Raw genomic sequence first — 26,279 nt, 5'->3', positions numbered from 1 at the left:
GTTTTGCCTTAGCTATTCAGAACTAGAAAAGCACTATAACTCACTAAAATACCTGGTAAATTAACTTCTGAGATTCACTTACTAAATGAGACCTTTTATGGGAAGATATGCTCTCCTCACAGGACCAGGTGTACTCTTGCTAAAAATACGATTTCAATAAAAGTTTATGTTGATTTGAATAATTTCTAACAGGACCACAGTGACAAAGGGACTCTGCTGTAGCAAATTTTTCTGTCTTCCTTTACCATTTCAGTCTTTCGCCTTTGATTTCCTAAATATGCTAGGCACAGGGCCACCTGAATGGAGACAAAGTTTCCATGTTGAGACACAGGTTCTTCTCCATTCTATTCTTTACCAGTCCCATCCACAACACCACTCTTCCCAGACCATTACAGTTTGTAGTTAACATGCAGTACACAGCAACTCACCAAACCTTTTGAAAGGGGAAAAATACACAAAAGGCTTAATGCAGTTCACACACTAGCAGAGACAGAGACAAACAGACAAACAGGTATCACTTGAAAACCTGCCTGCCTGCAACAAATACACAAATCCTACATATCCAGCTAAAGGCTTCACACATAGAACTTAGGAAACCATCCTATTATCTGTATATCACAATAGGACTGAGAAAGCAACGTCCCAAAAGCCTAAAGTTCAGACACTGCAAACAGTGCAACCGCTTAGTATATTTACACCACCAAATATTCCACACAAGGCTCTCATCAGGTTCTATATTAACTTGAAGAAAACAATAATCAGAAATTCCCAGCAATCAGTACCTGGCAAACCCATTTCCCCAACTGATCCTTTTTGTCCTGGAACTCCTGGATCCCCTGGGTACCCTGGGGGGCCCTGATCGCCTTTTGGTCCTATGGACAGCAGAGAAATTGAGTCCCATTAGTTAGTGTGGTTTAAAATACCTGATGAACAGTCTCTCTGTTTCTAGCTTCAGACATACCTGGATGTCCTGGAGTACCAGGTTCACCATCTCTCCCTGGAATTCCTGGTTCTCCATAGTCCCCACGTAACCCTTTTTCTCCTGTTGCTCCATGGTCTCCTGGACACCAAGAAAACAAACACAATGAGACAAATTTAATCAAAATTTACTGTAATGCCATATAATAATCCTTCTAGTTAATTTTTGATCACTGTTGCTTCTCTCTGCTGACCAAGGAAATGGCTGAATTCAAGATTCATACATTGTACAGTAGAGCCACACTTGAGTAAAACACAACTCTCCAGTCACTAAACCAGTGCTGAGGAAAGGCTGCAAACTATTACATTTTACAGGTGTCTGTGCAAATTACAAGGCAAGCTATATCTTTAAAAGAAATTGCAAATGAACATGTGTTTGAGTTAGATTAATGAGTTAATTCAGAAGTGCCAGACAATATCAGGTGTTAACAGAAATGATTGATTTGACTGTTCTGCTGTATAAAAAGGTACATGTGAACAACGAGTTCAGAGCCAGAAATTTGCTGTTTCCGTGGTTCTGTCTAATGTTAAAACACCTTCATCGTTCCAGAAGGCTCCACCTCTTATTCTGTGGTGTGCCTCTTCTCCAGCTTTAAGGTTCAAGCTTTTTGATCATTACCCTTTCTGTTAGTGTTGCATATAGGTGCAGGACAACAGGTTACTGAAGTTAGCTTGCTGATTGTTTTTAAATAAGCGGATTTTATTAAAAACATCCCAAGAAGTCCAAACTCAAATTTTTCCATTAAACATCACTGACAATCTTCCATGAAAATACTGTGTCTTTTCTCCACAGTTTGTATTTTAGAAGCTTTTTAAAACACTACTGTGACTTTCATGTCTAGAGAGATGAAGGCAGCTTAATAGATCAGCAAAGTTACAGAGTGTAACTGGGTTATTTTTCTCTGCTGGTACTAAGTATCTTTAGGTTGAAGAGGATGAGGGGGGCAGAATAACAGCAGAAATCTGGAGGCTGGGGTCTGTTTGGAACCTACCCTTCCAGGCTGTGTGAGCCAGGTCAATCTGTAGACTGTGTGCAGTCAGGAAAAGGTAGAGCATACAAGTTTGCAGGCATGCATTATTAGTGCTGGAGAGATGAAGAAGTTAGAAACCAAAGAAATTAACCATTTGAATTTGTCAGCAAAGGCTTCTTTATATACATGTAATCAGTGTGCCTAATTTGGATTTCTGGAAAGGAAATAAAACTAATTATCAATCAGTCAACCTACAGGCCAATAGTAGATAAGAAAGTAATGAGAAACAACCTATGTGGATTTGTTTGAAGGCTTTTCATACCACCGTACCTATCAAGATCAGAAACAAATGAGAGAAATTAGTCTAGATGAAATCTTCATAGCCTGGGAGCCTCATAAAATACAAAAATGCTCTCAGAAGCTGCATCTCAGCTTAGAGGCAGATGCACTCCACACTTGCTCCTGCCCTCCCTTGCAGTCCCTGGCTGTCCCAGCTGGGAGGCACTGCTGCTCCCCTTGCCAAGGTTTCTCTCAGACCCAACCGAGACACAGAAGCCCAGGTCTCATTCTGACAAGTACTCAGGACGTGGAGATAAGAGGTACCTAGACTGGGAAACTCTCCTGCTCCTACAGTTCAAATATAACATAGTATAGTTATTGGTGATTCACTCCCAAACTGGAAAGTCTTAAGTGCTCTGTCCTGGGCCCAGCAGAGAATACATTGATAAAATGTAGAGATGACACTAAACTGGAAAGGCTTGAAAAGAGGCCAGGATTAGACTGCAGAAGCATTCTGAGGAGTTGAAGTAAAGGTTGAAAATCAACTTCAAGAAATTCAAAAAGGTAATACATCACATATGTGGTAAGGAGGAGTCAAAAGCATGCACACAAAATGAAAAATGATTGCATAGCCAGCAGCCCAGAAGTGAAGGACTAAGGATTACAGCTGATCACAAACTGAGTGGGCTGTTGTTTCAAGAAAGGGAAATTTCATTCTAGCAGGGACTGAGCTAAAGTACTTCACTTCTTTCAGCAAACTGTATTCTAACAAGGATGCAGCGGTCAGAAAGGGTAACAAGAATGATAATTATTTCAGAAAACATGATATACAATGAAAGGCTACCATATCTTGGTAGCTCCCTTCTAAGCCCTACACTTACATAATTTATTTTAAAACTCTCACGGGATTTTTAAAGAAAAAAGTAAATAATGATAAATAAAGGACAACTACTAAAAATATACAAAATATACACTATCTTTTCTCTGAAAAGAAGAAAAAGGAGGGAGAATGATCTTAAACGACTACATTGTCATGTAGCAGTAAAAACAAAAATCCAAGAAGAATGCTTGTCTAAAAAAAATTAATATCTCTGCCACCATTAAGTTTCTAAATAGAAAGCTGATTGCCTTTCTCCGCATATTTCTGATGTTCCTAAACTGACATAAGTTGATCTTTCGGTATCAGCAGCATACACGTGTATCTCTCCTGAAATTTCTTCAGGTCACAAAGAAACATGTGTGCTAAAAAAGGCTGCCCACTTTTTTTCACAATATCAGTTGGTCTTCATGGCTACAACAGTGTTTCCACTACATGTTTGACATGAAAGACAGCTTTTCTCTGCTGGCAAGCTCTAGTTTCTACCTTTAAAATTTCTTTTCTTTTGAGAGAGTCTTCTGATAAAAGAGGTAAAATGGATTTTATAAGGGCAAATTGAACTTCCTCCATCCAACCAAAACCCTTTCTGTCTGTGATTAATCTTTCTTTCTATGCAGTTAAAAGATTCCAGAAGATACCGGAAAAATATCTGCATTTGCTGTGTGATATTCTTTAATCTCATTTTTAAAACTCTTGCAAAAAACTAAGATACAACTGAACTCAAAGCATTGCTTCTTAACAGTATATGAGTGTTAATTACACTTATCCACTGTTAGAGACTAAATTTACCTTTTTCTCCTTGATCTCCTTTTTGGCCTTTGAGACTAACCATGTCCATGTTGTCCATTGTTCCAGGTTTTCCTGGGAGACCGGCTTCACCTTTATCCCCTTTGACTCCAGGATCACCCTGTGGTCCAACTATACCTTTGAAACCTTGGCTACCTATAAAGGCATAGCACAGAATATTATAGTGGCATATAAAACTTTGCAAAAATATTTCGTAGACAACAACAAATTAAATTAGCTATTTATTCAGATTTTGAGCACTGAATACCATGTTCTGTAACATCTCATTTATCTCATATCTCATACAAGGACAAGTATAAGGTTTACAAGGAGAAGTGTAAGGTCATGCACCTGGGAAAACATAATCCAGGAGTGCAGCACGGACTGGGATCCACCTGGCTGGAGAGCAGCTCTGTGGAAAGGGACCTGGGGGTCCTGGTGGACCGGAAGCTCAACATGAGCGAACAGGGTGCTGCTGCGGCCAAGAAGGCCAACAGGATGCTGGGTTGCATCAAAAAGGGCATCGCCAGCAGAGAGAAAGAAGTCATTATCCTACTCTACTCAGCACTTGTCAGGCCACACCTGGAGTACTGGGTACAGTTCTGGTCTCTGCTATACAAAAAGGATGTGGACAGGCTGGAAGGTGTCCAGAGAAGGGCCACCAAGATGATCAGAGGACGGGGAAGCCTTCCATATGGGGATAGGCTGGGAGAGCTGGGCTTGTTCAGCCTTGAGAAAAGGAGGCTTAGAGGGGATCTCATCCCCACGTACCAGTACTTAAGGGGTAGCTACAAAGAAGATGGAGACTCCCTTTTTACACAGAGTCATGTGGAGAGGACAAGGGCGAATGGACACAAGTTGCTCTTGGGGAGATTCCGATTGGACACGAAGGGCAAATTTTTCACAGTGAGGACAGTCACCATTGGAATAATCTCCCCAGGGAAGGGGTTGACTCGGCCACGTTTGGACACTTTCAAGAGTCGTCTGGACAGGGTGCTGGGCCATCTTGTCTAGACTGTGCTCTTCCTAGAAAGGTTGGACTAGATGATCCCTGAGGTCCCTTCCAACCTGTGATTCTGTGATTCATATGAAGGTTTTTTTATATCAGGACTTCACAATAGCTCTGTCAAAAGTTGACATATTTTTCCCTTTTCACAGACATTAATTTTAGACTCTCAAAACAATAGGGATAGGAGTTTGGCAGTAATGTAGGGCATTATTTCAAGGATAAAATTAAGACCTTCCTGCTGGCTTTTTATAATTTCAAACACAGTATTTTTCTTGGAGTAATATCGATAGCATCCTCGCACCTAGCAAACCCTTACATTGTTGAAGAATGTATCCAAAATCTTGGCTTGGTGCCCAAATACATGACTGCTCCTAGGATATGGCTTTCTAAATTTTACTATTTCTAATTTACAGGGAGGTTACTTGACACAGAACATTCCTTAGGCCAAGCATACACCTTACATTTGGTTACTTCCAGATTTATCTTCCTCCAGGAAAAAGGTGGATTTTACAATTTTGATTTTGAGAAAATCTGTCTCTTACCTTTTTCACCAGGCAACCCTCGATCTCCAACTGGTCCAGGAGTTCCTGGCAATCCAGGAGTTCCCATAACTCCCATTTCTCCTTTGGCTCCTGAAACCAAAGTGAAAGAGTGAATAACAGAAACAAATCAAGCAGTGTAAAGGAATACAAGAAACTGAATTATTTACTGCCTATCATATTAGGAATTACAATACTTAAGGAAAAATGGGACAAAGAAGATGATTAATCTAAAACAGCCTGACAGAAAAAACCAACAGTAAAAACAGTTATGAAAACCAGAATAAAACACAGTTTGTGATGGGTTTTTGACAGATTTTTAAAACTTCCTATTACAGTAAACAATGCTGTCATTGACAAAGCCATTATCAAAACCACATTCTGTCACTGAAACTGCAGAATAATCCCCTTTCATTATTACAGGCTAAAGGCTAGTTCCCACAAGTTGGTGGATTTGATGCACCAAAGGATTTGAGTAGCAGTTCAGTTACACGTGCACAGGGCTGCTTTACTGACGTCAGACTGTGTGTTTTCCCAAGCTTGCGCTCTTTGATGGATCAATTCCTAACTGAGTGAAAAGGCATGCTACCACAGCTTAATAAAACAGTAGTCAAAGGTGTTGGTTTCCAAGGGGAAAGGTGTTTACCTGACGCTCCTTTCAGTCCAACAGCGCCCTGTGGACCTGGCAGACCGGGTAACCCCACAGACCCTGGTACTCCGGGCTGGCCCTGGCTACCTTTATCTCCTTTTGGCCCTGGCATATCTAGACCTGGGATACCAGGGAAGCCCCTTTCTCCTTTTATTCCAGGAAATCCTAGGAAAAACAGAAGGTACAGGATTAGTCCTTAACAGAGCATGGGGAACACTGTTAACAAGAATACCTGATAATGTCCACCTGCGGATCATAAATAACATGGCATGAAGACTCAAAGCCAGACAGCAGAAACAGCCCTCATTTTCTAAGTGAGGCTTTGATCCTGTACATATTACCCACCAATGACCTGAGGAGACGAAACAAAATGGCAGGTGTTTTCTCAGGAGGCCTTGCCGTGTGTTTCGGACCAGACGGAGAAGGCCCCACCGACATGCCCCCCCACGCACTCCACTGGCCCCACACCACAAAGCAGTTCATGAGCAACACTTCTAAGCACCATCATGGAAGTATTTTCCTCTCACCTGGTGGTCCCTGGGGTCCTGGCTGCCCAGGGGGTCCCGGCGATCCTGGCATGCCTGGCCCCGGCGTGCCCGGAGGGCCCTGCGAGCCTTGCAGTCCTGGGAGGCCAGGGTCACCTGTGGGGAAACAGAGATGCTGACCAAGTGTCCTCCAACATTATTTGAAATCTTGTCTGCTGAAGATGCTAGACAAGGTGCTTTGGAAGCACTTGGCTGACAAGACCTCATTTCAGCCTCTAAGACCTCCTGCCTGGGCTTGGAGGAAGGGCTGCTCTTTGATGCTCTCATTTCCTACCAGTGATTGGTAGAAGATGAGGGGAAGGGAAAAGGGCAATACCCTGAGATGTCGGTAGGTGAATAGACTTTTTGCTGCATCTATGGGGGATTGACTTTAAAAAAGAAATATAAATACAGAACTGTATTTTTCCGGCGACGTTACCTCTGAGTCCTTGCTGTCCAGGTAAGCCTGGAAAGCCTGGCTCGCCACGTAAGCCAGGCAGTCCTGGATTTCCCTTTTCTCCAGGGATGCCAGCTGAGCCTGGGAGGCCTGGCAATCCCTTAGGGCCAGGGAGACCTACACCAGGTTCACCCTAGCCAAAGAAACACAATAGATTGGGAATCAGCACATTGAAACCAAGAATTCATTCACTGACTGTATTTAAATCACTCAGAGGTGGAGTGCTACACATGACTTCAGGGAAGAGTGCAAGCCCTTTAGCGTTAATGCAAAGCATTCATCCATCTACTCTGTTCCTTTGTGTGCATAGTGGGAAACATAAGATGAAGGACAGTTTGGCCAACTTTTATCTTTTTTTTTTAAAGAGCAGGATCTTTGCACACATTCCTGTTAACATGGGCAGTCACAGATAACAGTACCAGCAGTTGACACCTACTTTTTGACCTTGTAAACCAGGTACACCTGGCAAACCATCTAGGCCAGGGGTTCCCGGAGTCCCCGGCAGACCAGGTGAGCCAGGCTGACCTTGGAAACCTATAAAACAAAACAAAACTCACATCATTACTGTCTCTACCTGTACGTGTCTTCTGTTTCTTCAAGCATCTAAGTGAATGATTCACATCCTTTCAGGGACGTGTTTAAAAAGTTCTTTGTAGTCTTTTATGTGAAACTTCTAGGGATGCCAGCACCCAAATGTCTCAACAGAGATTCAAATGCTGAGCTTCATGCAGCATTTGGCTTCTGATGAGAAGCAACCACCTGAAGAAATAAATGCTGAGTGTCTCCTCTTAAATAAGCGGCTTTGTGGGTTCATGTCATTGAGAAACATCCTGTCTGCAAAACTGGATTCCCAAAGTCTTCTTCAGAAAAGGCAACTTAATGTGTGGGCATCAGGCTGAGGGATGCACAACAAAATCCATCTGTGAATCAACACCTTTTGTTCAGTATATATTGTGTGACATGTCCTGCCTGTCCTGTTGCGGGTTACACACAGAAGGTTTCTATGCCACAACTGGCCCATGCACTGCTCCTTGGGCATACAGGAAGGAATACATACAACATTCGGCAAATCACTTAAAGATAGCACTCACTCAAAACCAGCATACACTCAGTAAATTGAGATGAAGCTACTCTCCCAGGCAAAGGTCTCAGGGAGTGGGAAATCCAGCTTTTAGGCTAAGCCCCAGGAAAGTCATTGGGCAGAGCTGAATTCAAGGAAGGGTCCTTGAAAGAAATGTATGTGATATGTCATTCCTTTCTGGCTGTCAGCAGGCCTCTTCCCATCCCAAGGTGGCTGCTGAAAACTCAGTGATCTGGTTCTAAATGAGTAGCAGCACTATGAAATACATCTTCCAAAAAATCCAAAACTAGAATATGAACATTTAGATTCCCTCTAAACTATGAACATATCCTGACAACAGCCAGGTGGGGAACGCTAAACTTACGCGGAGCAAGCTGGTATTCTAACCAAACCACTCTCAGCTGCCTAGGACACAGCAGAGCTGCAAGCTCTGGCCCAAAAATGTTATAGTTATATCAGCACGTTCTTTTGACCAACCATACACAGTGCTTCGTCTCTCAGAAAGGTCATCTCATCTCTCAGCAACCTTAGTTGCCTCAATGTAAGACATTGCACTATATCACTTTCTATTCTGGCAGTAGCTTTGACACTGTCTATATCTGTACCACATCACTGCACAAAGCAAGTATGCATTGAAAGTAAGCTTATTGTGGTGCTTGTGGACTTTAGCAAGGGAGGTTCTTCAGCTGTACCTCCCAAATCTCATGCAGCCATGGCTGGATGATATTTCAGGCCTACATCCACACTTCAGTTACCCCAGCTCTGTTAGATGGATAACTTTATCTTACCTTTGGGTCCTGGTGGTCCAGGGAACCCTATACCTGGCTTCCCAACAGCACCTTTTTCTCCTGGTGGGCCGGGTCTACCTGGAAGCCCAGGATTCCCCTTGTCACCTTTGCAAGTGAAAACAAGACAAATATTAACACAAAGGCTAGCTTCTGGGGAACAGAGCCATTGTGAACATCAGACAAAGATCAACAGGCTACTGTACCTTGGGGTCCAGGGAAACCAGGTGGCCCAGGAAGGCCATCCGCCCCAGGAGGTCCAGGGAGAGGTACAGTTCGGCCTGCTTCACCCTTTGCTCCTGTGAATGTAAAGATGTATTAAGTACAAGAACCAATGAAATTAAACAAGGGAGTTTCACCTAGCCAGCAATATTAGTCCATCCATGCCATTACAACTGACTCGTTATGAAGTTTTTTTGTAGAAGATTCATAGCAAACTAGAATGAATTCAGTTTAGGATTAACCTAAACCACCTTGTTTGGCCTAACAAACTGCTCTCAAAGATTTGCAATTGTATTGCTCAAAGCAAATATTGATCTAAATTAGAAAGTTTTTTTATTTCAATCTTACATTCCAGTGATCCTCTAAGTTGTACCACTTAATGGGCACATTTTTTTTTAATTTTGCTTTTTTTTAAAGCATACTATAGCCTTACCTGGAAGGCCTGGTAAACCTGGGGTTCCAGCAAAGCCTCTGTCTCCTTTGTCACCAGGTGACCCTGCAGTGCCTGTCCCAGGAGGACCAGGAAAACCTCTTTCACCACGTACTCCAGGGAATCCAGGTTGGCCAGGGGGACCACGTTCTCCTTTCAGGCCAGCTGTACCCTAATGTTTTTGAAAGTATAAGTGTACTTCTTGCCTGAGAGGCAAGACAGAACACATCATCCTCTCTCTTTGAATATTTTGTAAATTGGATTTAGCACAGGTATCTGTATTGCTGAAGGAAAGTGGATTATTTATCATGGAGTTCATTGGAAATAGAACTGGGTTCCACATGGAATAGCCCACGGAAATCACACCTAGTGCACAACGCAGCTAACTGGACCACGTAGGCTGTGTTCCCACTGGGAGATCTGGGAGCAGATGTGAGCTCCACATTCAGCTCCACATCCATATCAGCTGAACCCTCTATCAGTGCAAGACTTCGCTCTGTTAGTGTGGAAACCGATCAGTTTCCACAAGAGAAGTATGCTAAAACAGAGTTAAATCTTTTCTTAGTAATCTCTACTTGGATAACTGCATTCCTTCAATCATCTCCAGATATCAGCTAGATCATCCACACTAGTTCTCACTATCAAGCTCTGAGAAGGGGAGAAAGGAACAAAACTATTGTCCACATCCACAACTTTGTGGGGGAAGTAACCTTGCTCTATAGTCCTGAAAGTAACAAGCCATGCTGAATACATCTGAGTCAGATCACTTATTTGCATGACATGTAAAAAGAAAGGGTCAAAATCTAACTCTGAAATAGTCTGTTGTTGAAGGACTGTCTTCCTCACTAGTTCCAGGGAAACTGAAGCCTTCCTCTGAGGAAGAATGAACTACTCAAGGTAAGGACAAGATGTGGAACCAGGAATGAGGCTGATAAACATAAAGCATGTATAGGGCATAAAAGCATGTGAATTCTGATCTGAAAGACAGAATGTATAGGACAGTATGTAAACATAAAAAGACACACATACCGAGGCTCCTTTCGGACCCGGGGGACCTGGGAATCCATCTTTTCCTGGTCTTCCTTCTCTCCCAGGAGTACCTGGTTGTCCTGGGAAACCAGGATCTCCCTTTTCACCTTTCAGGATAATATCATAAGAAAAATCTCCTGGCTCTCCTTTTGCCCCAGGTCTGCCCATAAGTCCTGGAGTGCCGGGCGGCCCCTGAAATTTCATAAATTCAGACGTTATCAGCTGCCTTACCAACCCTTCAACTGATACTAAAGAAAACAAACCTTCAGAAATTAAAGAGTAGACCCAAATCAAGTAAACCATTAAGTTTTCAATTGAGGACGTCAAATGAGAATGTTTTCCAGAACACAGCAGTATGAATAAGAAATTAATGCAAATTTTCTTCTCTTGACCAAGGAAAATAACACACTTCCAGTATGCACAGACAAACTCAGCCAAACCTACAGGTTTAAACTGCTTATACAAGCCCCACCCATGATCTTCTTTCTTTCAAAACCTTTTAAATCAACTATAATATTAATCAAATATATAGATTGTCTATGAAATTAAACTAATTGTCTTATACAAAACTCAAATGTTATTTGCACAAGAGCTAAGGCTAACTGAAGGCTGAAAGCTTTTCCCTGGATAGTTTATTTATGACATTTAGCTGATGTAAGTACACATTTCCCTTCATTGCTAATGTTCATTGATTTTGTACAATTAACTATCACAGTCAGTTGGTACTATCAGAATACTACACACATGCTCAGAAAAGAGTTTTGTACGGTCTCCTGGAAAGAATTATCTACTTAATAATATACCTATGGGATTTTCAGAATTCCAGTTTTTCCCTGCATATTTTCTAGGACTTACATGAACTTTTGTCACAGGAACAGACTCTCTAATTTCAGGTGAATCAGAGCTACTCACTAGGGTAGTAAAGCACAAACTTCACGCGGAATGTCCACTGCTTATGGCTGATGTGCACTCTCCACTTAAACCTGAACCAGAACACAGTCAAAGGTAATCTTTCCACTAGCTTTGGTGGGTCCTGGATCAGACTCTGATGCTCTGACACAGCTCTAAGCAATGTGAGCTTGCAAAGGTGGCCTCTATGTAGTTTTCCCAAGCTAAGCTATATGCTGGATCACCATCTGGCTGAACTTTGTGGAGCAAAACAAGCTTAAAAACATTCAGAACAGCAGCCAGTCTTTGTCTGATGAAAGTCACGAACAGACCTTAAGAGGCAATAATAAGAAAATACAGAGGTGTGGCAAAACATGTGCTGAGAACAAATGCCAGACACACAAAAAAAGGCTTAAATACATTAGGATGTCTTTTATTTTTCTCCACTTTTTTTTTTTTCATGGATCCCACGGATATTATGGCAAGTTCAGTCACAGTAATAGCATGTTATTTATCATGGTGGAAATAGAGAACGGACTTCATCCTAGCTAACTTTCATTGGCTGAATTCATCTAGGCTTTATTTATACTCAAGGAAGAGAAATAGATTCCTTGAGTAAGGAATTCATACAGGTGAGCTGGTTTAACTTCTGAAGGTGCTTCTCTCTCACCACTGGTGATAGGGGGAGCTTGTGTAACTCCAGTGTGTGCTAAAGCTAGTGCACATGAATGTCACTGAGAAGTTATGCTGCCAAAAGTGATCAGCTGGAAGAGACAACAGCTTGGGGAAAAAAAGGGAAGACTGACAATCTCAGTCTACTTACATTAGGAATGGTGTCAAAATCCATGTTATACTACAGGAACATGTATGCTAAGGTAGGTCTTGACAGCATACCACAGCGTATGTGGGGACACTCAAGTGAACTCTGACAAGATCAGATGTAGTTGTGCTAGTACAGTGCTCATCTAGGAGTAATTTGTGTTACATTTTAGACATTTAGACAAGCCACGCTTGTGGCTGTTCTGCTTCCGATATCCAGCCTTACTCACTGAGAGTTGTGCTGTGCTGCAACAACATAACTTACAAGTGATCATATTATCAGGATACTATCTACTTTCACAGCCTTCCTTTATTTCTTCAAAACGACTTACCTTTCCTGCTAACTAATTATGTTTTACGGAATATATTGCATACACTTCCCAAAATTCAGACAAACTGCCAGAGTATATTGCAAGCTAATATTAGATTGCTTACACTACGCTAGATGGCACTGTCTCTCTCTCAATATACATGTACACAACAGCAAAGATTTATTGGAACAATTCAAGAGAAGGTCAGGGCAGACCTGCATCTGTTTCCTGTGAAATCCTACTTTTTACCTGACATCATTGCTTAGCTTGCTCAGCCAGAAGGTCACATGTCCTGCTGAGTTTGTATGACGGGCAAACACAGAAATATAACCCATTTCTGAAGCTCAACCATGCTGCTTCCTAGTTAATTTTGCTAGGCATAGTTCCTTAATTTTATCATATCACTGTGCTGGTCTGTTTTTACACAGAATTATTACACAACCACACTGATGATCACGTATTTTTTGATCACATGCCTCATAGGACACATAACATTTGGTAAGGCATTACTTACAGGTACCCCTGGAAGGCCAACAAGTCCAGGTAAGCCTCTTTCACCCTTGAAACCTGACTGTCCTGGAAAACCTTATCAGAGAGACAAAAATACCATTCTATTTATTACATGCTTTTACGAATAGCTCATATGTGAATTCTTTGTGATCCTTCTCAAAGTGTCTCATCCCATCCCCAGCTATATCAACATAATGCTACTGAAGTCAGTGAACTTCATGTGCTCATGTGCTATATGGGTCTACATTCATAAATTCAGAAGCTGATGATTCATTTGACTTAGGAATGAATTCACCTTACTATTTACACTTATCAAGTAACCACCGCAGTCCGGAAACTACCTAAACCATATTCATTTTTCTTAACAGCCACTAGAACAAACATTAGGTATAATATCACTGTTTGCATGTGGCGCTTCTCTTATATGGTAGCAGAAAAAGAGTTTTTCTTTTTGGCCACAGAATTTAATGCTAGGATTGGGAACATATGTATGGGCCACTGCCAAACCTGAGCATATAGGGCAAAAGTTTCCCACATTATTTTTCACTTTCACAATCTTCTGTGAAAATATTTGGGACAGTTTGCAAAGACCCTCCACTGTAGCTGATTTTCGCTTCCTTGGTAATTATTGCTGATTGCACTGGAAATTTGGAATCAGGCCAAAAATAGGAATATTTCATCCTCCTTTCATTAGTTTCACAAACAATTTGATTAGTGGGACAAAAAGTAATTAATTTTATCATACATACTGCATTTTTAGATTTTAGCCTACATAGTTAATTCTCAGGTAGTTAATGAGTTTTTACCTGCTGGACCTGGTGGCCCCTGTGGTCCTGGAAGTCCAGGAGGTCCTACTTTATCACATAAGGCACAGGATTCACCTTTGTCACCTGAAAAAAAAACACCAACAAAACTAAAGAATAACAATGAAAAGATTTAAGACAACTGCAGGCAGGTGGATTCGGAGCCAAAGGTCAATTTAATATACTTCATGTGGAAAGAATAAAAATAAATGTGCTACTTCTAACTACAGGCTTCAAAGATAATTTACCACCAAAATGATATTAAAAATTCTTTAAAATTGTTAAAGGAATGGCATGAAAATCAACTTAGGTCTTATCCTAGGGATAGTACTTTACAGATAGTTAAAAAGGACCAGGCTGAAGAGGATCAAAAAGAAGAAAAGAAATATATACCAGGTATAGAAGAAACAGAAAGATTAAAGCAAAAAAAGGACAACCTCTACAGTCACTGCAATTTTGCAGTTTTAGAAAAGCAATGAGCAGAATGAAATTAGGAAGGATCAACCATGGTGTAAATGCTCATTTTTTTATATGTCCATTTAGTCAATGCTGCTAAAACACATGGTTGACAATTCTGTTTATAGGCATTACAATTTTAGCTTCAATTATACTTGTGGCAACGATTCATAAACCATTTCCATTCCCAACTCATCTGCTCCTCTCTAATTCTTCATCTCAGAATTCGCATCTTAAATTGCCATGAACAGTTCGATTTACACTTAATGGGGCTATACTCAACCCCTTCTTTCTTCCCAGCTCCTCTTTCAGCCCTGCGCCATCCTTTATCACTGTCCAGCAATGTGTAAGCCAAGTAAAATGTAAGTGAAGTTTGTTTCACACAACTCAATACACAATATCCTTCTTTTACTCACCAGAGACTCAGGAAACTCTTCATGTCCATGAACTATTTGTTTAATTGTAAATACACTTCTCTGGATCTCAGCCTCTTTACATACCCAAGCTCCAGTGTACAGAGCATAGTATTAGAAAGGAATCACTTTAAACAACATTACCTTTCTCTCCCATCTCTCCTGGAAATCCATCTCTTCCTGGAGGTCCAGGAATACCAGGTGCACCAGGTTCTCCCTGCTGGCATTGTTCAACTCCATCTGCAATGGAAAGCCAATAAAGAATATTGTTTGACCAGTTCAAGTTTCCATTACAGGGCTGCATTTATGAATGTCCCAGCTGAATGTATCTATGAATAGTGATAAGTCAGGACAGCATTTTATTTTTCTATTTGTTTTACTTTGAAAATTTAACGGGGATTCTGTATTCTGATTCTGTATGTACTACTTAAGAAATCCCAGGCTCTGCCATGGTAAGGTTACAAACAACTTTCACATAAAATCTATTTTAATGGTAAGTTTTGGCTAAGTGCTGTGGGTGAAAAACATCTGGTTTGACCCTGAAGAGAACGGACAATATCGACATTCTGAAGAAATTCATTAAGTAGAGTTTTTTGTACCCTGATTTTTGTTTTCAATGTTTTAGGAAACTTTCTAGGTCAAGAGCAGCTTGTGAACATGTATTTAACTTCTTCACACTGATCAAGCTTCCTGAAAAGAAGAAACTTCATATGTTAGGAACCAAAACAGAATGGTTTGGGTTGGAAAGGACCTTTAGAGGTCATCTAGTCCAACCCCCTGCAGTGAGCAGGGACAGCTTCAGCTAGATCAGGTTGCTCAGAGCCCCGTCCAGGCTGACCCTGAATCCCTTCTAGGGATGGGGTATCCACCACCTCTCTGAGCAACCCATTCCAGTACCTCACCACCTTCACTGTAAAAACTTTCTTCCTTATATCCAGTCTAAATCTACCCTCCTTTAGTTTAAAACCATTCCCCCTTGTCCTGTCACAACAGGCCTTGCTAAAAAGATTGTCTCCATCCTTCCTATAGTCCCCCTTTAAGTACTGAAAGGCCGCAATAAGGTCTCCCCACAGCCTTCTCTTCTCCAGGCTGAACAACCCCACCTCAGCCTGTCCTCACAGAAGAGGTGCTCCAGCCCTCGGATCATTTTTGTGGCCCTCCTCTGGACTCGCTTCAACAGCTCCATGTCCTTCTTGTGTTGGGGGCCCCAGAGCAGGACGCAGCACTCCAGGTGGGGTCTCAGCAGAGCGGAGTAGAGGGGCAGAATCACCTCCCTCGACCTGCTGGCCACACTTCTTTTGATGCAGCCCAGGATACAGTTGGCTTTCTGGGCTGCAGCTGCGTATTGTTGGCCTATGTCCAGCTATGTCCAGCTTTTCATCCAGCAGTCCCCCCAAGTCCTTCTCCGCAGGGCTACTCTCAATCCTTCATCCCCCAGCCTGTATTGGTATCAGGGGTTGCCCCAAGCCAGGTGCAGGACCTTGCACTTGGCCTTGTTGAACCCCATGAGGTTCTTACAGGCCCACCTCTCCTCTTGTCCAGGTCTCTTTGGATGACATCCTGTCCTTCTGGTGTGTCAGCTGCACTGCTCAGCTTGCCCTCTGCAACCTTGCTGAGGGCAGGCACGATCCTGCTGTCTACGTCACCGATGAAAATGTTAAACAGCGCAGGTCCCAGTATGGACCCGAGGGACACCCTTGTCACTGGTCTCCATTTATTTATTCTGGTCTCTACTTACTATTTAGCAGGCTTGATATGAGAATACAAATTGTGCTTGTTCTGTCTGATGATATGGCACAGGTTCTGACCCAATACAATATGACATCATTTTGGTCAAAGCCAGTAGTCAAAATGTTAATGTGGAGTTTGGCAAGCAACAGTTAAATGAAAACAAATTGTTTCCCATTTTCCACTTGAAGAATGCTAAAGTATCTGGAGAAGGAGCAGAATTAAGCAGTGACAGAAATATGCAGGAATTGCTCTTATTTTTAGGGTAGGGTAAGATTTAGCTATTTAATTCCATATTCTAGATGCTGGATTTTGTACTGCTCATTGGCAAACACAGCAACAACTAGGCACCTTCAGTTGTTTTTGAACCAGGCATTTTGGTTTAGGAATTCAATAGAGAATAATGTTCCTTTCAACAGTTTTAGACTACCTAAACTACTGTAATGGGGATATCATTCTTTGCATTGAAATGACAGTTTAACTCACAGTATCAGTATCCCCTATAGCAAAAGTTTTCCTTCAATAAAAGAGTTAAAACAGCAGTTGTAAGGAGCTATTAAGCATGGACCACTTTCACACGTACTTTTTCATTGCTTCAGTGCCAAGCACAACCAAACATTTTTCTCTTTAAAAATGCTTTATAAGAACCTAATTATACATAGCTGTAAAGTTTTGTTATCGTTACTAGTAATATTATTATGTATTTGTCACATCATTACTAGCTTTTCATTATCCTCTATAAAGCAAGTGTTGACCTCGTTCTCCTGTAAGATAGCTTCATTTTACAAAGAAACCTTGTAGCAGACTAGTACCTCAGTCAGCAGTTCTTAGACCTGTTACATAGATTGGTACTGCAGACTTGTAAATTGTGATACTGAACAGCTATCTTCTATGCCAACACTATTAGTATCTGCTATTTTTTAAATTGAAAATCTATAAATCTCTAAATTGGCATATTAGGACACAGAGGAAACCAATACATATTCAGGTTAATTATTTGGTTATATTGTAACAGTCCACAATGTACTTTTGAAGAAGTTTTAAAAACATTTAGCAAAGAACCCTTGTCCCAGTATGGAAACAAGTGGCTCCCTGCATCATGGAACAGCTTTTACTTGGTCTGTTAACAACTCAGTATGTTTCTTCCATGATGTAGATGTATTCTAGTTATAGATTTCATAATCTTGACTCCTTTCTATATGCATGCAATGTGCATTATTAAGTCTTCATTGTGAAAAGCAACCAAGTCCTTTACCTACCTGTTTTGCCTGGAGGACCTGGTGGGCCAGGCAACCCCGGGGGACCTGGGAAACCATCTCTTCCAGGGGGTCCAGGTAAAGGGAATCCTGGAGAACCCTTTTCACCTTTTTCTCCTCTTTCTCCAGGGACACCAGGTGATCCTACCCTGTCTGGAAGCGGTCGACCTTTGGACATGAAAAAAAGTTAGAAGCAGAAACACAGTAACATTATCAACACATCAGCTTCCATTAGGTTTCAGAGAGAAACAGAAAAATGCTAGTGCAAAATAAAGAGGGACTGTATTTTTAGTATTGGTGATTTATACAAAATCGAGGTCACATACACATTCAGCTCAGAATAACTCATTTTGGTTAGGTCCCTAGAAAAACACTCTTATTCTGTACTAACTGCCTTTCTGAGACTTAATCAACTGTTGCTGGGTAGGAAAAAGTGACAACACAGGAGTTAATTTAGCTATTACACTTAGCTACTATTTTTCTTGTCTTGTCACACAGAATTCTTTAGGGACTATTACAGCCTGCAGTATATAGTATCTCCTCCCTAAAATGTCAAAAAATTGCCTGGAAACTATCTGACCCTGGCTCACTTAATTTCATATTTAGCTCACTGTCAAGATAGAAAATGCGAGCAAAGGAGATAATAGTAGTATCACTGCAGGATCTGCTAGAGTCAGTTTTCCACAGATGATTTGCTTAATTTTTAAAAAGCAAATATTGTGGTTTAGTTCAAACACATGTAACGTACATATATACATAATGGCAGCATTGTCATGGATGTGAAGATGTTAAGACTACGAAAAAGGCAACATTTGCAAGCAAAAGAAATAACTTTTATTAGATCAAGTGACATAGTCAAAAAAAAAGCAGGAAGCCTTCAGGAATGACTTTGATCTAATAAATGTTATTATTTTTCCCTACAAACCTTATTTTATTATATTTGTGGAAACACATAAGAGCTCAAGTGACAGCAAACCAAATTATCTATTTATAAGTATCCATACATAGGCTTATATGCACATACCGATGCACGTATTCACATTTTACAACTCTTTTTGCCCAACAGAGCCATACTCTCTGGGCTATCTCTGATGACCTGCGCATACTACTTCTTCAATTTAAGCAGAAAGTTATCAGGGCTCTACACAAAGAGCAAGGCTGGATCACATCAGAGACACGAGAAAAGCAGTCTACAGGAAGGGTCTAGGGGGATGATTAGACCCCTGGAGAGGCCACTGCCTGGGTGTTCTGCAAGTCAGGCAATAGCTGGCAGCAGCTAAGGAGAACATCTCTCAGGACTCTTTGCCCAAGAAGAACACAGGGAAAATGTGAACAAAATCAGCAGTCATTAATTCATACCTGGAGGTCCTGGGATTCCTTGTATACCAGGTAAACCTTTAGAAAGAATGGTTTTCAATTAGGCAATGAAGTCAGCTATACCAACATCAGTGAACTTTTAGCATGTATTATTTAAGTATGCCCTGAATCAAAGGTTAAGTAATATTAATATATATTAATATACATAATAATATAGGTATCTGCAAACAGTACATTTATGAAAAAGGCCCTGCTGTGTGCTGATCTTTCATCAGTAGGGTAAGGTCTGTAATGGGGAAAATGGGAAAGGGAATGCTTGATTTTCTTGTTTACTGAAGAATTTTATAAATTATACAAGCCAATTTTAAGATTAAAATTTAGATACTGACTTTTTTGAAGGAGTCTCAAGATTATTATCCTCTTTATGCTTGTGTTGATTTCCATCTTTCTTAAATAATTTCACTGGATTATTTCACTGCCATAAAAAAAGATCCCGGTTTATCCTTTTCCAGTCTATAACTGAAAGGCAGCCTTAGTTATGATGAGAAGTGCCCTACAAACTACAACAAAATGCAATAACCTGAAAGCAATTAAACAAACAACTATAACGTTTCACTGTCATATAGAGCTCCTGAGCTCACAGAGAATGCAATTTTAGTTTCCTTTAATAAGAAAACTAAAATCATAACTCAATTAAAAAGACAAGACAAAATACATACCTTTTTCACCTTTTTGACCTTTCAGTCCAGGCAAACCCGAAAGTCCAGGCTCTCCTTTTTCACCAAAGCCATCTACTGGTCCAGGATCTATAACCTGAATCACAGGACAAAGACTAGGACACTAGAAACATACAACTGTGCCCTCATTTCTCTCCCCCAATCCTGATCTGATGGTACAGAGGCTATTTTGTTTTGTGAAAACAAATTTTGAGCAGTTTTGATTATACTTGCAATTTCAGTGATGCGTAACAACTGCTGTGAGAGGGTTGTAGCTGCTGAGGAATTACCAGACAAAATAAATATTTCCTATTCTACCAAAATCTGTCAGTAGTAGGATTAAGTGGATAGCTCTATAGCACCTTTCTGAACAAGAATGATGCCAAGAAACCTCAGCATGGCTAAGCACTGACCCATTAGGTTTGTATTACCTTGAAGTTTAAAATTTTATGTCCTGGCAATTTCTGCTAACATTGTTCTGAGCTTGACATATAGGATACTAATATTTGCAGTAAAATATTCAGGAAGTATCCACCATTTTTCAAATCAAATTAGCAGATGTTGGGAATTTTCCCCCATGTTGGGGAAGCCGCACCAAAGAAGATCTATTTGTTGCTGACTAATGCCATTTTTTATTTGAAGTGTTTAAAATTATAGACTATAAAGCTGACAGACTTTCTCTTTTGAACTCTCTTTTGGATACTTTGTGTTAATTAACAATGCCTATCAATCATTCTCATAGTCTAAAACATTTGAAATTCATATTCTTCGAGACTGCTTTCCCCAATTTCAAGCATACTTAAAAGAACTGCATGCAACTTTTGTTTCCATTAAGAAAAAATGAGGACATGACTGATCAGAATGAGATCAGAACATGCAGTCTCTTTTTTTCATCATTGTTTGAGCACATTGACTTTCACAAAGTTTATATTTTCATTTAATTTTAAAACAAAACAAGAATTTATTTTACTTACTCTTCCTGGAGGTCCTGGAAAACCTCGTTCACCTTTGTCACCCTAAATCAAAATAGAATTTACATTTTAAATCCACCTCAGATTTTCTTCCCCACAAAACAGGATTTCCTTAGGAAAACAACACTTTGATACAGATTCATACAACTTCCAAATGGTAAGTACCTGGACCATTATAATAAGCAGTAAGTAGTAAGTTTGTGGGCCTGTACTGCTTTACACTATGTAAAGAGAAACTGGGATTTTTAGGAAAGTAAATTTGTAGATTTGCTGGCTGTGCAAAGCACTTGGGAAATAAAGCCTGCATTAATCAATTCATATAAGAGATCTAAACCAGGGATATCTAAGCTACCTTAATTTTAACCTCCTCTAGTCTCTGACTGATGACTTTACAACTTAGTAACATTCATTTAATATTGCTTTATGTACATTTATGTTTTAATGTACATCTATGAACATGCCATACAAGCTCTTAACTCCTCATTCTGTGTGATGGGAAGCAAAGGCCGCTACTACACACCTTTGTACCAGGCTCCCCGGGTCGTCCTGGAATCCCAAACCCTCCAGGCAAACCCTGCGTGTAGAGGACAACAAAACCAGAAAAGACAAATATAGTTGCATCTTAGTTCTGGCAGCATCGACTTTCAAAGCAGTGACTTTCAAAGCAGTCACTAATTGACCAAATGCAACAACTTCAAGTAAACAATTCAGAAGGCTAGAAAATTTCAACCGTTTATAATATACAGACAGTTCTTTGTTTTGAATGTAAGAAACAGTAAAGAAATTCAGTAAAATACATACAGTTTCTCCTTTTGGTCCTGGTTCACCATCTTTTCCAGGCTTTCCCTGTAAAACATCAAGTTCCACTCTGCTTAAAGAGACAGCCACATATATGTAATCTCTAAATACGGTGGATGAAACACTAGAACAAAACAATCACTACTGTAATGCATTAACTGAAGTGTGCTAACACATCTAACAGCGCAGAAGGTACAAAGCAGACAAATTGTGACTGCCTACTGCTTATGTTGCTCAACATCCTACAAGCTGTGGAATTAAACAAAATCCTGCAAATCTGTTCCCAGATCCAGGAATAACATACGGTTTTCTCAGTCAAGGAGGCTTCAAGACAAAATATATCAACAGCACAGGAAACTGGAACCACACCCAGAAACTTCTCCCTTTATAGCAATCCCTTTCTATATATACACTCTCCAGCCTCACAAAACCTTTATTCACAGACATTCAGTGGCTCAGTTTCAGCAGAAGGCTTGGAGGGTGGCCCCGTACCTGATCATGTGGTAATGTAGTGGTAAAAGCCATTTCCTCTAAACTGAAAGCTATTTCAAATCACAAGGCAGATGATAACCTAGAATCCAAGATTCCCTCCTCCAGAGCGAAATGATTCACTGTTAGACCACTGTGTTACCCTACAGAGAGGATTAGATTCCCTTGAGGTAATCAACAGGTACATAATAAATGACTTGGATGTACTAACCTACTTTTTAGCATTCCCTTCCCCTTCTAATGGACTATGGAGGGACTGGCACCTAGGCTTGTAGCCTAATCACTGGAGGCTGGCTTTTAGTTGGTGTCACAGTGCTTAGATTAGATGAGCATCATAAGCAATATGAATATGTCCCATAAAACCAAGAAAATACATATACTTAATACATAAAGTAACAGTGCATGCAATTCAGTCTAAAATATAATCCTATCAGTTTAGGTCAAAAAATTCCATCTAAGACAATGCAATTGAAGGATGAAAATGATACAACAAATGTGAACAGGCCACCACCACCAAAGTGTGCAGCTATGGTATCTTATAAAGAAGCATTACAAGTAATTTTTAATGATTAATTAAAAATATGATCTGTAAAGTCAGGAGAGTCTTCAAATGTATATTGTGATTGGAATTAATCATACGCTTTCATTCCAGGAAACTAGAACATCAGATCTTAACATCTGTTTATCTTTCAAGCCTTATCTTAATTTCAGAAGTAGCTATGATTTCCTTGAACAGCAACAGTTATATACAAAATATATTAGAAACTTTGTTCAGGGAACTCTGCAGAAACTGAAAGCTATGTTTTTGAACAATTCACAGATGCTCCAGTTTCCTCAACAAGTTCTAGGCCAACATTTCTCCATTTTTCCAGCTTTCAAGACCTCATTTACTGTAAGAGTACAAATACATACATGATAGCAAAGATAATCCCATCGCATATCTTTACTGAAAGGATGACAGAACATTTGACCTTGAAGTATAGTAGAGAGGGATATTTTAACTTTTTCAGACTGAAGTAAAATTCAATGCCTATAAATGTGCTGGGTCTTTTTGTAACAGTTTATGACGACCCACAATTTGAGAAACAGTTCTTTAGATACGTTGGCATGTAGAAAACATATGGTTTTGCTACCAGCTCAGCTATGAAAGATATAGCATGACTCACGCAGAAGTTGTATGGATGAGACTGTAATATAGGTCAGGCTAGGCAAATGTAACAGACCTTATGGCCTCAAGCATCTGCAGTCAGGCTAGAAACGGGCAAGCGAATGTATCTCAGTCATCTAAATTTTTTGCTCCATTCATCTTCTTTGTAAGAAACAGCACCTTTAAGCTAAGCACACTTATTTTGTAGATTGCACATAAGAGTATTTGAAACAAATTCAACAAGTTCCGTTTAGCTGAAGTCATTCCTACAGAGGGATTTGTTTTGCTTTGCTTTTCCTTCTGTTCTGGAATGACTTAATTTTGCTTCAGCTGGGATCAATGAGACTCTTGCCTTTGCCTTCAGCACTGCGAGCTACTGTTAGGTGCCTAGTTATCTGAAAGCATGTTACATATTAATATTACTGTATGTTATTACTACCTTGACTTGTACACCTGTCCTACAGCAAAACTTGCTTGTTCTGAAAAAAACATTTGCTGTTTCGCTAATGGTTACTAGGTTTAAGTAGCTTATGGAAACAATACAATGACTGTAATTATAGCATTGATAAAGTTGAGCATACTTACACGTGGACCAGGCTTCCCAGGTTCACCCTTTTCTCCTTTGAAACCTGAACCTGGAAATCCCTGGAAAATAAATGCACACCAGATTAGAAATATTGTCAAATACTAAAGTACATTTACTTTTATGAAATAGCTATAAAGATATTCAGGGTCATTATCACATTCTTCACAACTTTTATAGTATTGAAAAACAGATCTACACAATACTCACTGGGGCTCCCTGTTCACCCTTTTCACCTGGATCACCCTAATGAAATGATAAAAAATATGTAGATTAGTAAGAAAAATCTTAACCATTATTCATTTCATTCTTTGCGTCAGCAAAAGCATATTTAACCCTATTCTCCACTTCAAGAACTATGCCTAGTATTATGATGTGCTATAAGCAGTTAGACAAACACAAAATGTGAATTTATTAAGCTAGGTTATTATAATGGTATATATTGCTTAGACCGCCTAATTCAATAATTGAAAAATTCATTAGCACTCAGATTCCATGAATGTGATTCTGTATATGAAAAGTCCAGTATAAGCTACTAATTAAAACTTTTAGAATATTTGGTGTTTACAGGACTATGCTTATCAATCCTCCTGCCTCACAAAGTCCTCTGCTGTATGTGTTACTATGCAATTATTTAATGCATTTATCATATATTTTTAGAGTAACTTACAAAGACAAACAAAATTAATTCAGAAAGTAAAACAAGGAGATTTTTTGAAAAATGGGCTGTAGGTGACTTCATATATTCTTTTTCCTGTTTTACTTTTGCTTGCTGATTCCTATTGATCATATTTTAATGAGGAGTACATGAAGATTAAAGTCTCACCTTTTCTCCCTTTATGACTTCACTGCCTTTTTCCTTCATATGTGGTGCTGGGCCTGGCGGGCCTGGGGGGCCCCTTACCCCTTGTTCTCCCTGTCAACACCAAATCCAGCACAGTCCATGAAAAAAAGTACTGACACTGAGAAAAAACATTACTAAGACCAATAACATTAAAGGGAACTACCACTCATTTTAAAAAATATAGCTAATTGCTTTTTAAAATTCTTATTTCAGCAAGATCAGTCAGAGAAAGGGTTACATACAGAGTTATAGGAGATACAACTGTATACTGGGTGACAGACAGGGACTGCCCTGAAGAAAGATCTCTGAATCTTCCATTAGGGTGAAGATTGATCAATACTGAGTATCAGGAATATATCTGATTAATTATTGTACTAGTACAAAAGTTTTTTAGTGCCTTCTTTAAGAGGAAGGAGATTAGAAGGAAAGAGGTCAAGTGAAGAAAGTCGGCGCCTAAAGGAAAATGTTAGTCAAAGCTCAGAGTGTTCCATCAGCTTTACAACTGTCCATAAAGACCAACTTCAAGATGATAACTGTGGATCATACTTTTTTAGTATGTACGTGTCCATAGCAGGATCAGAACCTCATCTCCTTATATAATTCTAAAGTACTATCTTTTACAATAAAACACCTCCAAAGAGGCATGATACATTTCTGTTGAGCAGTAATGCATAGCAGTACAATTGATTTTTTGCTAAGGTCAAACCTGAGAAGTCCAGGAAATCTCTACATACTTCTATGACCAACATTTTTCAATAAATTTTATGATAACCATTTAATTTCAACAACACATCATGTTGCAAAAAATTCTATCCATTAGGACTAGTGTGGCTCAAAATATATAAACAAGGTGGTGGAAATAAAAACCCCACCTAAGTAACATAATTTACTTATATTTCAAAAGGCCCCTGTCAGTGACACTCATGAGAAGCTTCTGGAGAAGGGCTCAGACACACGACCGCTTTACCAAATAACCCATGACTGCATGCATCTCTTGGCTCTAGAAAATGCAACATAAGGCACTTTAACCTCGACCTTTCAGTAGGAGAGCTAACAGATTAAAATTAACATGTTTTACCCCTCATTTGGTTCTGGTTAAGAGAATAAATGGGATCCTGGAGCACTTCTTTTGGCTTAGTTTCACTCAAAAGTAAACTAGTCTGTGTGCTCTGAAAACTGCTCCTGGTTCAGTCAAAACACAGTAAAAGGGGACAACTGAAAGATCTGCTTCAGAAGGATACACTACCAAACCAAACTAAGGCCCTCAAGAGTCCTACCACAATTAATTCTGATAATTCTGGACAGCACATTAGATTTCATCCCTCCGTACTAAATTGATTTCAAACAAATCTCATGATGAGCCCTAATATACAGAGTAAATGTTTCCAGATCCGCCTACTGCAAACTAGTCGGTACTAGTCACACCTGGAAAACAGGATAATGACCTAAATTAATGTCACGTATAACATCATCGTGAACAAAGACTGTAACCCTTCATGACTTTTGTTCATTTAGGTGTAAGTTACAGATTTACTCAAGCCTTCCAAGAATTACAGTGCTGATTTTCTCCATTGACTGTTTCCAATAGTTTATCTATTTAAAACAAAGTATCAA

At 39.9% G+C, this 26,279-nt stretch overlaps 1 protein-coding gene across 1 annotated transcript in view; it reads right to left on the bottom strand.

The window, feature by feature from the left end:
* The window catches only part of COL4A1 (collagen type IV alpha 1 chain), a 131,116-nt gene that overhangs the window by 23,123 nt on the left and 81,714 nt on the right, over positions 1-26,279 (bottom strand). Inside the window, exons 13-36 of the mRNA XM_064440396.1 lie at positions 24,648-24,737; positions 24,032-24,067; positions 23,824-23,883; positions 21,606-21,650; positions 21,325-21,378; positions 20,808-20,849; positions 19,837-19,930; positions 19,160-19,195; positions 17,804-17,968; positions 14,961-15,056; positions 13,951-14,034; positions 13,149-13,219; positions 10,617-10,808; positions 9,591-9,759; positions 9,142-9,234; positions 8,939-9,043; positions 7,506-7,603; positions 7,052-7,202; positions 6,616-6,729; positions 6,086-6,253; positions 5,443-5,532; positions 3,895-4,047; positions 962-1,060; positions 783-872 (exon numbers count right to left, since the gene is read on the bottom strand). Coding sequence (XP_064296466.1) covers positions 783-872; positions 962-1,060; positions 3,895-4,047; positions 5,443-5,532; positions 6,086-6,253; positions 6,616-6,729; positions 7,052-7,202; positions 7,506-7,603; positions 8,939-9,043; positions 9,142-9,234; positions 9,591-9,759; positions 10,617-10,808; positions 13,149-13,219; positions 13,951-14,034; positions 14,961-15,056; positions 17,804-17,968; positions 19,160-19,195; positions 19,837-19,930; positions 20,808-20,849; positions 21,325-21,378; positions 21,606-21,650; positions 23,824-23,883; positions 24,032-24,067; positions 24,648-24,737 — 2,395 coding nt within the window. The remainder of the gene's footprint in view (positions 1-782; positions 873-961; positions 1,061-3,894; positions 4,048-5,442; positions 5,533-6,085; positions 6,254-6,615; positions 6,730-7,051; positions 7,203-7,505; positions 7,604-8,938; positions 9,044-9,141; positions 9,235-9,590; positions 9,760-10,616; positions 10,809-13,148; positions 13,220-13,950; positions 14,035-14,960; positions 15,057-17,803; positions 17,969-19,159; positions 19,196-19,836; positions 19,931-20,807; positions 20,850-21,324; positions 21,379-21,605; positions 21,651-23,823; positions 23,884-24,031; positions 24,068-24,647; positions 24,738-26,279) is intronic.

This window comes from Phalacrocorax carbo, chromosome 1 (genome assembly GCF_963921805.1).
Source record: "Phalacrocorax carbo chromosome 1, bPhaCar2.1, whole genome shotgun sequence".
In the NCBI taxonomy this organism is placed as follows: domain Eukaryota; kingdom Metazoa; phylum Chordata; class Aves; order Suliformes; family Phalacrocoracidae; genus Phalacrocorax; species Phalacrocorax carbo.
The sequence above is the reverse complement of the archived record's forward strand: the minus strand, read 5'-3'. Positions and strand labels throughout refer to the sequence as shown.